Genomic DNA, 16,827 nt, shown 5'->3' with positions numbered 1-16,827 from the left:
AATTAATTATGGGGAATATTCTGCTCCCCTTGCTTGGCTGAGTAATCCTTTGGAAATCAATGAGGCTATCTGCATGTATACATAAGGCAAGCAGGACTCAGCCCTAAACATACTGTATTTATTTAGTGAACTGGCACTGAGAAATGATAATTTCAGGTGCAAGACCTAGCACAAATAAGCACCACTCAACAAAATGGAGCTCCCACAGAAAACAATGAGACCAGCAACATGAGACACTGGTGCATGGAAAGACAGTGTGATTTAGTATATTTCTGTTAATTATGCAGCTTAAGGAGACAGGATGAGAGAAAACCAGGTATTAATTAGAGAATTAGCATAAACTGAATGGGAAATTATTTCAGAAAGTACTATCCTAGTGTCTGAAATAGACTTAAAACCTTGCCAGAAAGAAAGAGGTAGTGTGCTCTCTTTGCACACATAAAAATACACCAGAGATTAATTTTTATTTTCTATTTTTTTAATATAGTAAGCACAAATACGATTGCCCATATCAATATCAGGTATTGCACCTCTTTTTTCCTTTTCAGAAGTATGGCCACTGCAAAGAAAATGCCTTTCGCAATTAGTATTCAACTTCCGCTCTGCCCCTCAGAGTATCCTCACAGAATGATGCAGAACCCAAACTTGTTCTATACTCATGTTTCCTTTGGGGGATTCTCCTTTAATGCTTCACTATTGCTTCTTTCCTACCGGTAGCTCAGTTTTCAGGGAGAGGTTAATATTCTTCTGGGCACGTGAACATCCTGGATAACTCAACAGAACAACAGAAGATGGCACGGTGGCAGCATGTTAGGTATGAAAAAGAACCACATCAGGCCCTTCGTGATGGGCAGATGGTCTACCTACAGATAGCGCCTGTGGATGATCCCGCTTGAGATACTCTGTGTGTCAGAATACTGTGTTAAAGAGACCTTGAACATTTACATGTGTGCTGCCCTCATATAAAGTTACATCCATGTTTGAAATAAACCTTCAAATACACCACTGACTGAAGGAAACTCATCCAAATAGACCACTGATGGGACACCCATATAAAGGCTAATTCACAGGCCCACATTGTGAGTTTCCTATCAGGACAGAGTTAAGCCAATGTACCTATTCTATTCTACAGAAGATCCACTGAGAAAAAGAAGTTATTTACACAAAAATCAAAAAGCCAGAATTAAACCACTATCTACCTAAAGTCTTATATGACTGTAAATACAATGTGTGTAAACTCATTAAATTTCATTGGTTCATACTGCTGCACCAAATCCCATTGGATCCTTTAAATGTATAGATACCGCATGTTTTATGTGTGTGTAATTTTTTATTATATGTATATACACATTCTCTCCATATTTTTAAGGAGACTATATATTGCTATATGTACCTTTTGTGTTGGCAATATTTGCTTACAACTTAGCTTTCTACATTGTCCTCAATGAGGGAGAGAAAACCCTAAAGGAGACTACCACCTTGTCAGTGTCTGGATAGGATAGGATTAGTGACCACCAAAAATCAGAACCAACAACAAGGCCTAGACCAAGACAGTCTTCACAGCATATTCACAGTCCATATTAAAAGTATCTGGTTTCAAAATTAAAAGCATCCTGTCTCCCTCCTCCCTACCGCCAACCTTGCCAATACCTCAAATGCCATCTGCAGATTTTAGTTTAGATATTGTTAAAATATCCTAATTTCAAATCACTGTCACCTTCCCTGGGGACAAAACCATAAAAACATCACAGAGAATAAAAAGGAGAATTGCCTTCAAAACGCAATAAAATTACAAATTAGCAAACACTATTTATAGTTGCAAAAAAAAAAAAATCCCCAACAACAGGGTTTTGGACATTGGGGTTCATTCACACATGTGCACAGCACACGCACACACACACACACACACACAGAGGGATGGAGGAACAGATAAATTTTTCATTTTCCAGTCCTGTGCAAAGAGAATATTTATTTTCCATCCGTTACCATATGTACTTACTTTTCTTTTTACTGTTTTAGTTCAATGAGATTTGCTTTAGTAACTTTTTTTTCCATGTTATCATAGAACAAAATTATGAATGTAGGAACTGGGGTTTAAAAAAAAAATTAAGGTAGACATCGCAAGATTCAGACTTGCCTGGTATATTGCTTTCAGAAACGCAATCCTGGTTATACATTACACACATTCGGGCAATTGATTTTAAAAGCCTAACATAGGTATCACCAAGCGCCCTGCAGTAGGCAGGCTTTTGTAGATTTCCTAACCATCCCCGAGATGTAACTTAACAACACTGATTTTCTAGTAGACTGTAGGTGGACATAAAATTGAGCTGCCTGCGTTGACGAAGAGGCATATTCAACATTCATCTGACAACAGGGCTGTCTTGTGTTACCGAGCAAACAGAGCCAAGGCATTAAAACCAGCAGCGGGGAGCTAGCTCCGCGTTGCAGGACAGGAGTGCGTCCTGCTCTTTGAGGAAGATATGGAGCATGGGTACTTACTGTAGCTGAGGCTAAGCTGTTATCTGCCAGGGTTACATGATGAGGCTCCCACCTCCTCAAAAATTTGGAGGTGAGGATCTTGCTCAAAAATGTCCGGGGGTGTCTGATGACACAAACCTGGATGTCCCCCTCTTGCAGCAGTTTATACCTCATGCCGTTGCAGTGCAGGAGGGGTCGCCTGCAGCGCGCAGCCCCCATTTTACTCCCCTCAGTAGCAGACATTTCACCCAGCAGCGGCTTGCTCTCCTCGATCTGTCGGTGATCGCTGCCCCCACCCGAGCTGCCGGTAAAATCCATAGCAGCCTTGGCGTCTCGCTGAACGTCAACCGCCTTCAAACAAGGTTTTAAAAAATAATAATAAAAAGCCCCCCCCTCCAAGAAAACCCCGCCGGGGGGGGAGGAGGAGGAAGAACTGTCCGAGAGGCTGGGGGGAGGGAACGAACCGCCCCCCGACAGGGAAGAAAGCAATTGTTAAAAATTCCTTGTCTCAACTACAACCAGCGCGTCTCCGCCCTCGTGTCAGCGCCGTCCCGGCTTCCTCCGGCGGGCTTCACCGGGCCAGCTCCATGCTCCCGCGGGGCGCGCGCGCGCGGCGGGGCGCAGGGGCAGGGGAGAGCCGGGCACGGGGGACGGACGGACGGACGGACGGACGGGGCAGCTGGCCGCGCGCGCGGAGCGGGGCGGAGGGGAGCCCGCCCGGTGCGGGAGCCGGGGGAGCGCGGGTCTCTGCCCCGGACCCCCGGGGCTGCGCGGGTGCGGGGTGCGCGTGCAGCCGGCGCGGAGCGTGGGCATGTGGCGGCGGCGGCCGGAGAGGCGCGGAGTGGCTCCGCCGACAGATTGTTGCAGCAGCAGCAGCCGCAGCGGCAGCCACTCAGGGCGGGCTCTGATTGGTCCCCTCGGGGTCATGTGCGGGGCCCCCTCTGACGTCAATGGCCGCCGCAGATTGCGGTGCCGTGCGCTGCCTGCTGAAGGCGGCCGGGGTGCAAAGGACGGGCGGGGGCACGTGCCAAGCGGCGGGGGGGGGCAGGGAGCGCGAGCGCTGCTCCCCCCTCAGAGCGGAGCCCCGGCGGGGGTGCTGGCTGCAGAGCGCGGGGGGAAAGGCACGGGGGAGGGGCTGAGAGCGATGGGGGGTCGGGAGGGGAGCTCGGGGAGGCTTTGTGGCGGGGAGCACAGAGGAGAGAGGGTGTGGGGGCAGGGGAGAGGGATGGGGCGGGGATCAGAGTGGGGAGGGAGTGGTTGGGGCAGGGGTGAGAGGGATGGGGATTGGGGTGGGAGGGGTTGGGACATGGGGAGCATAGGGAGAGAGGGGAGGAGGGGAGAGGGGTTGGGGCAGGGGAGAGGGATGGGGAGGGAGGGGTTGGGGCAGGGGATCAGAGTGGGGAGGGAGTGGTTGGGGCAGGGGTGAGAGGGATGGGGGATCAGGAGTGAGAGGGGTTGGGGCAGGGGAGAGCACAGAGGGAGAGACTGATGGGGAATCGGGGTGGGGGGAGTTGGAGGAGGTGGCATTGGAGGAGCAGGGAGCAAGGGAGGGTTGGTCCCAGAAGAGGCAGGGAGGAGGGGGAGGTTAGCATGAAGCTGGGGGGCTGTGCAGCCAGAGTAGCCCTAACAACTCCCCTCCCCCTCATGCCAGGCCACCTGTATAGCCACCCTTCAGGCACTGGCACTGCCTTGCAACATAAGCCCTACTGGGTCTCCCTCTTTGGGACAAGTTTGCTGGCCCTTTGTGGGAGACCCTAGCCCCCTCTCCTGAGGGAGGGCTTGCCTCTGTCTGTTTCAGGTAACATACAGGACAAAAGTAAGTCTCTCCATTCCTCTCTCCCCCCTCCCCACTTAAATCACCCTTTCAAACAGCACCAGCGCAACACTCCTGTCAAGGCCCTGGGAGATCAGAACCTGAGATAGATACTTGGCCCCCACTATGAATGGGCAAGAACGAAGCTGGAGCTGCACAGGGTGAATTTTGAGGTTCCTGGCTTTTGTGTCACCTTGTGTTGCAACCAGCACAGAAAATAGTACAGGAAGCCCGTAACAGGCTGGTTGCGGTCACTGCCGTAGTGAGTCTGCTTAGTGGTGTTCTTCCTCTGGTCTCAGGAAAGTTCTGGGAACTGAAACATCACCCAAAGTACAAGACATGTCAGCTGGCGGAGCATTGAGTCCAGATCTCAACAAGATGGCGCCTAGATACTACGGTGATCAGCATTCTAAAAATATCTGAGCGACAGAGGGGTAGACGGATGCTTAAATAATAAATAACCCCTCCTAAGCCCCATTTTTTTCCAGCAGACATACAGCCTCAGAAGCAGCTGTCAAATGGCTGTTAACAATAGGCTTGAGAAAGCCACTCTGGAAAAAAGAGGAACTCTCCAGACCGTCTTCCCTCTCTTTAAACCAACCTACTTTGAGAGCAAGAGATACTAAGGTGAACTCCCCCTTGCTTCCTCTCACCCTGTGCTTAGAGACTGTTCAGGCTCATAGTAAGAGACAGCCCCTGCACTAAGTGCTTGCAATCTAAACAGACCAGACAGACAAAGCTCAGAGGAGGCAGAGGGTATGTCTATGCTGCAATTAGACTCCCGCAGCTGACCCGTGCCAGCTGACTTGAACTCTTGGGGCTCAGGCTGTGGGGTTGTTTAATTGCAGTGTAGATGTTCCGGTGTGGGCTGCAGCCCAAGCTGTGGGACCCTCCCACCTTGCAGGGTCCTACTGCCCAGGCTCCAGTACAAGCCCAGACATCTACACTACAATTAAAAAGCCCCGCAACCTGAGCCCAAGTCAGCTTATCCAAGGTCACACAGTAGGTCAGTGCCAGAAACAGGAATAGAACTCAGGTCTCCTGGTTCAATACTCCGTCTACTAGGCCACATTGCCGATTTCCAGTGCTGGCAAACCTGCACTTCAGAAATCACTAAAATTCACTTTAAAATTAAAAAAAAAATTGCTTAATGAAAGAAGTAGTGGCCATGAAAACAAGGATAGCCCCACCCCATCCAGCCTAATTAAGATGGCCTAAATACATTCCTCTTTTGCAGATACAGAAGCTTTTTTCCCCCCTTCAGGCTAATTCAGTTGTGATGTGTATTGTTAACGGAGATGTTCATCTTCCTGCTTTAAGCCCACAAAGTGAGGCTGACCCATAAATGCCGCCCTTTGGATATTTCTGGCTAAGAATCCAATCTTAAACACACTTTTCATGCACTTCCAGTACTTAGTCTCTTGGCTGTCTACGTTAGGGCTGCCGAGAGTAGGTTCCGGTCCCCCAGCAAGGGTGGACTAGCTAAACAGGGCTGACAAAGCCAGGGAAGCTGGGCCCCGGTAATTTGTACCGGCTTCCCCCCCTCTCGTCGGCCCTGGTCTACGTTCAAGTCCATCAAGTGTTCTGAACAAAGTCCCGCCTCAGTGCCAAAACAGAAGCACTGGCATCACATGCCTTCTTATGCTTGGTAGCATCCATTAATAACCATGTGTTAAAATAAAAACAATGTGAATTCTAGAGAAAAGAAAGACAGGAAATCCATGGGCACTTCTGGCTGCCAATAACACAGGTTGTATAGCAATGGGGGCATGGAAAACCCATGAAAAACACTTGAGATGCCAAAACCTACACAGCAGAAAGTACTGCCTTCAGGCACCTTCTGTGAAAGCAAACCCAGGGCAGGCAATGGCACCACATCACAAACTAAATGGGGGGCGGCGGGAGAGAAAGGAGTGACAAGGAGAGGCAAGATATAAAAATGCACATGCCTCAAGAGGGGTTTTACCCCAGTTGGGTTTGCAGTGCACTTGCATAGGTGACAAAAAAAAAAAAAAGATTAAAACATTGCTCATTTGTTCAGTCCATCCTAATTAATTTTACAGGAGGCTACAGTGTTAACATGTTCTGACAAACTCTTAGCTACAGTCAGCTCAAGCATGGGGAGGCGGGGGGAATCCACTCTTACTATCTAGAGCCTGGAAATGTCTGTTGTCAGAGGGTACCAAATTGTGTTAGCCATAAAAAGCAGATAGAGGCTGGCTGGCCAGAGCCCAGAGCTATCTTTGCAGGGATGTGAGCTGGTTTTTTGAGCAAAGGACTGAGCACCAGGAATTCCCAAATTGTGATTCTGTCTGTCCATCTAGGTGCTGCACAGCACAGATCCCTGTAATAGCTGATCCTTTCATCAAATTTCTACTGTTCTGCCTCAGTTTCTCCACCTGTTAGATGGGGATAACAGAACTTCTTACCTACCTTAACAAGGGTCCTGTGTGGCTTAATTATTTCATTAGTCAATGCTTGTAAACGGCCATTTTTGACTCAGAGCAAATCCCTGCTTGAGTCAATTCATTGTCACAACAATGCTGTACTGTTTTAAATGTTTCAAAATTATTCTTTTGATGAATTCCCCAATTTCAGAGATTCCACTGAATGCATGAAGCATCCAACAGTGCACTGTTACCAGAGATTTTAAGGGTCCAAAGTTTATTTAAAAATCACAGTCATCATAATCCCAGAGTGCCAACAAAACTTATCAAGATCAGGGTTCAGAATTTAACTCGAAACAGAATCAGCTATCCAGGGGAGAGAGTTGTAAGCCACATTGTTTGGGACATTTGAAACTTGAACAGATAGTCCTGGAAAAATGTCCTGTAGGGCACAATCCTGCACTGCCTTGGGGAGATGGACTAGATCTGGGGTTCTCTGACTGCAGACAACTGCATAAAACTAAAATGCTCTTGTAGAATCACCTGTTTCCCAACTCTAATCACTTACCGTTTGATTCTCAAAATATTTAATTCTGCAAACTGCCACAGGTAAATCACAGCATGGGGGCAGCAGGACTAGATGAACTACAACTGATTATTTCCCATCTCTGATGAATATGATTCACCTGCTCTTAGCTTCCAAAATGCTACTTGTTTGTTTTCTGTATTTGGTCTCTTGTGTTCTCCACTTTCTTGGGTAGTACAGATAGTGCTAAACAGCCAGTTGCAGTCCAGTTCCAACTACTCAGAGTCAGTATACGCTTGAGTTACAAACCCATCTTTGTTTCCCTGCACACAGGATCCATACTCTCAACTGCTTGATTCAATACAAACAGGTTTTCTTTTTATCTACAGCCTTGAAGGTCCACTTCTCCCTCCACCTTACTCCCCCATCATCCCAAGTGCCTGGGAAAAGACCCTACCCCAACAAAATTCATAAAGCTGCCACCTTATCCTCCTTTAAATCCCTCATCAGCACTTACCTCTGCTATAGTGCCTGCAAATCACTCCTGCTTGGCATTGGTTAGGTAAGTGACATGCTGCAACTTCTGCTTTTCTGCTAAACTTTGTTCATGTTATTGTTATATCATCCTTCCACCCCACTCCCACTCTCTCTGTTTCATCCACCTGTCACATCTTGTCTGTCATGTAGATCATGAGCATTCTGGGGCATGGACTGCCTTCTTTTTACATGCCTGTATAGCACCTACCACCATGGGCCTGATTGATTGTGCCTAGGAACTACTGTGAAACTAATAATATATACAAATAAGAATGCCAAGAGAAAATACTTATGAGACAGAGCTATAAACCCAGCTCAACAGGAGAAATGTCTGAAATGTCACTAAAACAGATGAGGTCCAACAACAGAGGAATAGCACAAGGGGGAAAATTTCATCTTCACAGGCTGAACTGACACAGTGGGGAAGTGAGATTCTAAGAGGGGGAAATGCTGAAGGAGCCAGACTTTTTATAAAAGATCAGGAAAAAAACAGACTGGGAAAGGGGGAAGAAGAAGGTGGAGATAGTGGGGCTATTAATCTCAGATAGTGTGGCGATGGGGTGCCACAGAAGAGAGGATAGAATGACACCACTGATTATTAATTATGTTTATTATTAAATATCTATATTATGATAGCACCTGTAATAAAAAGTGTGATGCACAGGAGTGAGTCAGAACTTCACTTCCTATCTGTGGTGTTTAGATGCTGCTTGTGATTATTAGAACTGGGAGCCCTGGCTGTTGGGAGTCTGAAAGGACAGGAAAGAGGAAGGACGGGGGAGGAGTTGAGGAGGCTGAGTGCGAGTTACAGAGGGTGCAGCAGCAGTTTGGTACAGAAGTTTCCACTGTAAAAATAAAGTCCTGTTGAAGTTGTTAGTACATTGCCTGGTTGATACAACACTATCCTCGGTCACATGACATGGGTCAGAGTTAGAAAAGACTGTGTAGACTCCTGTCTTATGGCAGGATGCATTATGCACTGATTGGGGCCTTGTACTAAGCACTGTATTTGTACTATAAAGCCAGTGTCCCAGGCCCAAAGAGTTAACCGTCGTATGAGTACTCAGCAAAAGCTGTGTATGGACTCGCCCCTCTGACCCCAGAAGCGTGTTTCTGGGTTACAACGGGATTACATTATGTGAAATTTGGACATTTTTATGATGAATGAATTCGGTTTTTGGTGTGCAGACCTGGCCTATGGCTTGCTCCTTGCAAAATAGTAAAAGAAGGCAGAAAGGGAGTATAACACTTCACTGGGATTTTTAGTGGAACTGAGGCAAGATTTGAGATACAAATGCAAGAAAAAACAAGAGAATTAAAGAGATCAGAAACAAGAGGGACCCTGTCTTAGAATCAGCTCCTGAAGCCTTTATTAAGACCTTGCCTGTACTGCGATGTATAACAACCATTGCACCAGTGCAACCCGTGACCTGTAAGCTAGTTTACCTGATGGGTTAGCTGCACCAGTGCAAATCATGGGTTTACATTAGGTTAGCACATCCATACTGGAGGTTTGCACCAATTTACATGGATGCAGTAGGTCGACACTAGGGGTTTGAATTGCACCAGTTACATTGGTGCAGCACATCCACATTGGGGGTTTGCACCAGCAAAGTTGTATCAGTCTAAGTATACTGGTGGCTGAAAACCCCTGTGTAGACAATGGCCTGGGCTACGATACAAAGTTAAACCACTCTCCCCCCACCTCCGCCAAGCCGACATAGCTCTGACGACTAAACACCCTGGATAGACACAGCTATGCCAATAGAAGAGTGTTTGTCCGTTTAGCCAATATGGTTCAGGAGGTCATATTACATGCCAACAGAAGCACTTTTATCAGCATGCACTGTACCTGCACGGGGGGTATGCCGGCCTGGGGACACCAAGATAGCTATGCTGACATAGGATCTATAGTGTAGACGTGGCCTACGTCTTAGACTTACTTCAGACCATGGATATCAGGATTTGGCCCTAGTTAGTTCTGCAGTTGGGACTAAAGTGAAACCAGAAATGTCCAAACCATGACCCCAGTTTTAACAAGAGAACAGGAAGGATTGGATGAGGTCCATGGAATCAAAGTACTGGAAAGAAAGGATGAGTAGGGGAAATGAGATTGGTTTTAAAATAAATATAACATTTGCCAAAGAGTTTGCGATGACAACAAGAAATACAGACTCTCAGAGGAAAACAATGCCGTGCAAATGACAGCAAGGGTATAGAAAAAAGACTAACTGCAGGTAGAAATAAATCACCCAATGCGCAGAGAACTAGGAGATTACAGACTGAAAGAGTAAACAGTTTAAAGTAAGGCTCCCCTTCACGTTTTGTTTTGATTAAAACTGCATGTGGAGCCCTGTGAACCAGAGACAAAGGAATTCAGCTGGAAAGCCAGCTCACTTTGTGTGGCAGCTTCAGTTAACTTGTAACCAAGGCTGAAACACCACCTTATGTGAGGTTACAGGACAGCAGTCATTAATTAACTATAGTCTTCCTTAGTACCCCAGACTAGGAGGATAATGGATATGCGGGAGGAAGCTTGCCTGATCAGTATGGGGATGTGTAACTGGAGTTCTGGGAACAATCCCTTGCAGTATCAGAGGTATGACAGTAATCCATTTCCTAAGGCATACAGGATGCCGCCAAGCCATTTTAAGGTCAAAAGAATAGGCTGTACAGTTGATGGATTTTAGCACCTGCAAATGAATATCCAAATGAGAGTTATGGAATGAACGGTGGGCCCAGCAGCTAATATTGCCATATTCATAGGGGCAGAAAAGAAGATATGGGTTGCTCACAGAGAGACTGTTTCCTATAGTTTTGGAATGCGAAGTCCAGAAGTCATGTGTTGCCTGGGAAAAGGGAGTGGCTTCAGTAGAGATGGTTACTCTGCCTTCACACGGATTTAGAATATAAAAATACATAGGGTCATGCATTAGTCCCAACGGGTTAAAAAATAGTCACAGGAAAAACTGGGCCCAGGGAGATGGCACATTTGAAGTCTTGGTGGAAGTTAGTTGTTGCCACTGTGACTGCCTTCCCCAAACATTCTGCTGCATTTTCAGTCACCTGCCAGCCCCAGTGCAGATTTACCCGTCCGCCTGTCTCTGTGATGGTGTGTGTGTATATCTGCGTGACTGAGTAAATGTGTCTGTGTGTTGGTTTGCGTCAGTGTGTGTCTCCGCAGAAGTGTCTGTCTCTGTGCTGCTGTCAGTATGTGTCAATGACTGTCTGTGAGCGTGTGCTGTTCATGTTTTATGTATGTGTGGCTTTTGTTTTAAATGGTTCCCTCACAAAAGCAAGGAGTCAGACATCTCATGAGATTGTTCGTTAAAACCAAGACAAGGCAGGGAGAGATGGCAAGGGATAATTTACTGTCAAAAAGAGGGAGATATGGCTACGGTTAATCATCTGCCTCAGTATTCACAAGAAAGGCTGGGGGAGTTAACTCCAGACATGAAAATGTCCCAGGGGAGGATAATACACATCATGCTGGAAGAGGTGATGGAGCTAGTAAATTATCTGAAGGCTGACAAAGGAACAGAGCCAGATGTGACCTGACCCTAGAGAAAGAGTAAAAACAGGGAGTGGGCTTTTCCCAAGAGACAGATAAGAATTCCTTGGAACCAGGGATCTGCCTTATGGAGAACCAGATCCCTGCCTTTTTGAAGCTCAGAAATGGAAACTGGCCTCCCTCCTGATGCCTTGAGAGAACAGGGATACTCCGCTACCATTCACACACTGATTGCTGGAGCACTGGGTGCCTGGGAGCCCAACAATGAGACTGTGAGTTCCAAGACAGTAGGGTGCAGTAACACTATACTCAGCTGATGGGGTGGTTGATGGTTTTGTCATGGGCAACAGTTTCAGACAACATCTGTATTGAACATATCACTGGACGCCATCAGTATGAAAATAATATGATCCAGCCCATTAACTGGGTAGCGATAAGACTGATGGATCTTTCTGAATTGATTAAACAGATCAACTTCTGTGTGTTATTAACCCTCATTTGTATTTTCTATCACAGGCTATTTTCAGTTCAGACATTTTTAGTATTCATGGTTATAATGTCATTTTTAACGTACAGGTACTGTCATGGTGTGAGTATTTGTGATATGTATTCAACAATGTATGTGTTTGATCATTTTAAATGTGTTCTAATCAAGTTTTAATCTCTTAACAGCTGATGCATTCTCTCCTCATCCTGTACTTGCGGGGACATGGACGCAACGTTCTAGCTAACCAGTCGTTTCTCTATCCTACTGCTACACAGAAATACTATGAGATTCAGTCACTGGATGATTTTCAGTTCCTGGATGATAGAAACTAAAACTCATGTTACTTCAGCCCCATGGATAGTATCTCAAGCAACTGCCCCTCCCCCCTCCGCCTCCTCCCAAAAAGCCATACACAAACAATATTCCCCACATCCCCCAAAACATTATCCAGTACTGAGATGTTTGGAGATTTACCTGGCTACCCAGACCATGTATTTGGGTTTATGCTAGAGCCCCCACAGAACCACAATACCTGACCTTAGTAGTATAAACCATTGATTATTTTGTCCATGTCTGGTATTTACAGGACATTTTCCCCATATTTTCAGATAGCTTCCTCCCCCTCTCTCCACAGACACACTTTAATAAGTTTTCTTCCATTTAGTGAGTGCTTTGAATAGCACATGCTTCAAGTTACTGAAACAAGTTCAACAGCCATCACTAAAACAAAAGCACTCTCCAATTTGCCACCTTGTTTGTTTGAAAGTAGCAACCCTGTTCCAGTATTCGTCACTCTGATCCAGAAGTAGATACAGAAAGGTACATGGAGACCACATGGTAGTAAAAATCCATCAATCCATTCCTGCTGCAGCTGCCTCATGCATTATGATGTGATGTGTCATTCAGAACCATTGTTTTCAACAGGAAGCAAGTTTGACCACCTTTGTAATTTAGATGCTGGGTAGTACAAAGGGGTGTGGTGTGCAAAGCAAACAGCACTAAACTAACAGCTCTTTCTAATGAGCAGCCTTTTCACGCAGAACGGTCTAACAGACTGAGTCAGGAGACCCTGAGTCTATTCCCATTTTGGCCATTGATTCACTTTGTTACCTTAGCCAAGTTCGTTAACGCTTTGTGCTTCAGCTTTCCAACTGTTGAGTAAGGAGAATAAAGCTGCTCAGCCACTTTTTTTAAGGCCTTCTGAATTCTATGTAGTGTGATGTAACTAAAGTGGAGCAATGTGGGAAAATGAAGAACATTCTATTGATTTAATTTTTTTCTTTAAAACTAATTAACTAGGTTTACTGGAACCAGGAGTGCAAATTCTCAAGCTGCTCTCATCTCTGGTTACTACAGAACTATAAATCTAAGGTGACAAGATCACAGACAGGTTTTATTTCTCACTTTGTGTGATGACAATGGGAGTGGAGAATATGTTTTTCCAGGAAGAATTTGCATCAGAGAGTTTGTTAATAAAATCTCAATGAGTTAAATAAAAACCACATTTTAATTGGATTATAGGAGGTGACAGATATAAGTCCTTTGCTCTATGTACTGCTGGAAGGCACTAGATACCTTAGTGAGGAGTACCATATAAGAGCTTGAATAGAGTAGAATAATACTGAAAATAGAAGATGGTGGCTGAGGCTCAAGATGAAACTTGAACTTGTGAAAATGAGCAATTTTTTCCCCTGGGTTTTATTACTTACAAGTAGTTATTTCAGCATTTAGCTAGAGCAGCTCAGGCCAAATTCCATTTTGGGTTCCTCTGAAATTATCTACTTAATCTCATCTGGATAAGTGGCCAATAAACTGCAGATTGGAAGTCCTGGACTATAGTGGGAATGGTATATTCGGTCATCCTTCCATGCCTCCTGCCAAGTTATCTTCAGCATGAAGCCCATGAGTCCTCCAAGCCTACAGCCAAGCATGAGCACCGTCCACCCAGCCACTAGAAACCCTATAGTGGTAGAGCGAAGGGAGCACTGGTTGGTTGGAGGTCATAGAGGCACAGAGGTTGAGGCCAGGAGGGACTGCCAGATCATCCAGCCCACCCTCCTGTACATCATAGGCTACCGAACACTATCCAGCCACTGCCATACCCAGCTCAACAACCAGAACAAAAACAAAGTCTTATAGCCCTCAGGAGACTAAACTTGTGTGCCACTGGCTGAGAACAGAAGGGACTGAGGTGCAGCACTGCCTAAGGTCCCTGTAATGGCAGGGAACCAATTAAGCCCTGGTCTACATTTAAATTTAGATCAACTCAGCTGTGTTGCCCAGAGGTGTGAAAAATTCAAACCCCTCAGGGCCATAGTTAAGCTACCCTAACCTCTGGTGGGGAGGCAGATAGGTCAATGCAAGAATTCTTCCACAGACCTATCTACTGCTGCATTGGGAGGTGTCTTACGTACAGTGATGAACAAAATCTTCCATCGCTGTAGGAAGTGCCTGTAGTGTAATCATGCCTAAAGCCAGTGTGTTTCCTTGTAAAAACAAGGTGTGCGAATGCTCTGCTCCGTTAAAGTCTAGACATGAACACAACAGACTATCCCTCAGGAACTAGCCCATTTTAAAGACAGTCAAGGAGAGATGGACCCAGAAGAACCCCCTGGATCTGAACGCCCCCAAACTTTCTGAGTTTTGTGGCTCTGCCCCAGATCAGTGGTGGGCAACCAGTGGCCCATCAGGGTAATCCACTGGTGGGCCCTGAGACAGTTTGTTTACATTGACCATCCACAGCTGCCAGTGGCCGGGTTACTTCATTCATAATCTGAGAGAGTTCCCCTCCCACCAAACCCTCTGCATTCTTGCCACAGCGGCTAACCTGGGACCCCTCCCCCCAGGTCATCAGTCTCTAAGGAGGCTCATCAGCATTCCTTCCAAGAACACCTGCTAAGCCACCCAGCCTAGTTAGCAGAGAGCTGGCTGTTTGGGGCGGTGCTTTTCACCCTATCTCTGCTCCTGTTTGTGGAACTGCCAATCCTTCCTGCCTAATCATATGTAAACACATAAAAATGCCTCTTTTATAGAAGGAAACAAAGAGGATGTTTAATCCAAGGGCAAAAGACAGCAGCCTAATAAAGTAGTTGTCAAAATTCAAAAAAACAGTTGCTTTAAATAAATGTATAATTAAAATGAATTCCCCTCCCTCTCCATTAGCTTTGATTGTGTTACTATGCACTGGTGGAGAGCCACACACATTTCTGGGATGCAAAGCAGCCTGTGTGAGAGAGATCTTTTAGACTGCAGTTTTGGTGGGAGTCCTCAGTTGGTGCTGTTACAGTCTTACAAGTTCCTTCTCTTAGGGTGCATGCAGTGTACAGTCCTTGGAGAAAGGTTACTTTGTTGTTAGTTTAGTGATGTAATTTATTTTGGGGAAAGCTGTTGCAAATGGGAAGGGAATTTCTCCTGCTTTAATCTCTATGGGGAGCCAATTTTGGGGGTGGAGATGACCTCTGGGAACTGAGTATTAGTGTTTGGGGCAGTAATTTAAAAAAGAGGGGATTGTTACATGCCATTTGTAACCACTTCTGCTCCAGGACTGGTGTACATGGTGTAAATAAAATCCATTACACTAAGAAAATATCCTGACTATACCACTGATTTCTTTTCCAACAGGAAACCGAGCTGCAAAGCCCCAAAATCTGCTACCTCATAGCAGAAGGGCTACACAGCATAATAATGAGTGACTAGCAGAGGAACGACTAAGCCCTTGTGGTACCTGTCCAATTGCTGCAATGGATGACCTGCCAGAGACTGCTTTTTGTCCTCTGGAGATAGTTTAGCAGTGCCAAGGGATGGTGAATGAATCCTCGATAAGGAAATCACATAGGCACTCAACTTCAAACAGGCAAGTCACTTAGAGCTAGGTCCTTACTTACCTAGCCACACAGGGAGGGAAGTACGTAAGCTGCCTTGTGCCTCTCCTCAGCTGTGACTCTGGCTACAATGGGAGAGCAGTTAATTACTCACTTAATACTCCCTGCTGTTCATAAGTGGGTGGGAGGGGCACAGTAGGGTGGGGGAGTGGGAAGAGCCTTGGATCCAGATAGAGCAACTGGCCAGAGGTACTAAGAGAGGGCCTGTTTCCAGGAAAAGGAGTGAAGTACCTTCCTCTCCTCAGCACGAGGGGGGTAGCTGAGCCAGTAGCTCTAGCTCTGAGACAGAATTAGTTCCTTGTTCTGCTGGTTTGGCACAGCTGCACTGTGGGATTTGTCCCAGAGCTGCGAGGGGTTCTGCCACCGCCTGCCCTGTAGCTGTGGGTGCCTTAAATGCTATGCTGCTGTGGCTCACAGCCCGGACACCAATAGCCAGAAAACAAGCGTCCAGGTCAAACCTTGGCCTCCACTGCCCAGTTACTGTTTGCAGATGACCCCAACACCCTCCCAGGCCCAAGTTTTCCCCAAATCACTGGCCAATATGGCAATCGGCTGAGGTTCCCAGAACTGCGAATTCCTGAGTCACCCCCTCAGCCAGTGAGAGCTTTGCTACTGCTAAGCTGTGGGACACTCGCTGACACACCAGCTGGTCTTTCCCGCAAACTCTTTAGGACTCTGCCAGTCTAAACCTTGCCTTGCAGGTACCAATCAATCAATGCCTATTTCCCTGCAGTGTCCGGCTTTCTCACCAAACACTCAGAGAGGTCAATTGCTTCTTTAAAGAGACAATACTCTGCAGTGCATTAATTTAACAGGGCTTTGACAAACCCTCTTATGCCAATCATAGTGCTGAATTGGGTTAAGAGTAAAGCAGATTTAGTTAACACAAGGACATAGGATTAAGTGATGCCAAGTATAAGGAATCAAGATATAAAGGCTTACAAGCAAACAAAAGTAAAAAATACAATTCTAAGACTAAAACTTAATTTTAGCAAGTCACTATCTTTGCCTAAGCAGGTTTCTCACCCAGACTCAGTTCCCAGAGACTTCGAACCCCCTTCTGGGAGTTCAGATTCTCTGGCCCCTTGAATCCCCCAAGTGATAGAACCAGAAAGCCATTTTGGTATCCATCTCTCAACTTCACTGACCCTGTTACAAGAGGCAGGAAGGCTTCTGATTTTTCTTCCCCTCCTGGTGACTTCCC

General features: G+C 46.1%; 1 protein-coding gene and 1 long non-coding RNA gene across 11 annotated transcripts in view; one reads left to right on the top strand and one right to left on the bottom strand.

The window, feature by feature from the left end:
- The window catches only part of LOC120384314 (c-Maf inducing protein), a 173,975-nt gene extending 170,848 nt beyond the window's left edge, over positions 1-3,127 (bottom strand). For 3 of the 8 annotated variants that reach the window (XM_039502813.1, XM_039502814.1, XM_039502817.1), the window contains exon 1: positions 2,503-3,127. In XM_039502813.1, the coding sequence (XP_039358747.1) occupies positions 2,503-2,799 (297 nt within the window). In that variant the 5' untranslated portion in view covers positions 2,800-3,127. The remainder of the gene's footprint in view (positions 1-2,502) is intronic. The other 5 variants (XM_039502816.1, XM_039502818.1, XM_039502819.1 and 2 more) reach the window with 2 other exon arrangements.
- Positions 3,128-4,007: 880 nt separating this feature from the next.
- Positions 4,008-12,931, top strand: LOC120384315. Of its 3 annotated transcripts, XR_005588750.1 has the most exons (5): positions 4,008-4,297; positions 4,594-4,691; positions 4,786-4,921; positions 7,597-7,769; positions 11,928-12,931. It is a non-coding gene; the product is annotated as an uncharacterized LOC120384315 (long non-coding RNA). The 3 variants fall into 3 exon arrangements; XR_005588749.1 differs by having other exon boundaries at positions 4,594-4,921; XR_005588748.1 differs by lacking the exon at positions 4,008-4,297 and having other exon boundaries at positions 4,465-4,921.
- The last annotated feature ends 3,896 nt before the right edge of the window (positions 12,932-16,827 follow it).

This window comes from Mauremys reevesii, linkage group 16, assembly GCF_016161935.1.
Source record: "Mauremys reevesii isolate NIE-2019 linkage group 16, ASM1616193v1, whole genome shotgun sequence".
Taxonomy (NCBI): domain Eukaryota; kingdom Metazoa; phylum Chordata; order Testudines; family Geoemydidae; genus Mauremys; species Mauremys reevesii.
This window is presented reverse-complemented; position numbering and strand designations above follow the sequence as displayed.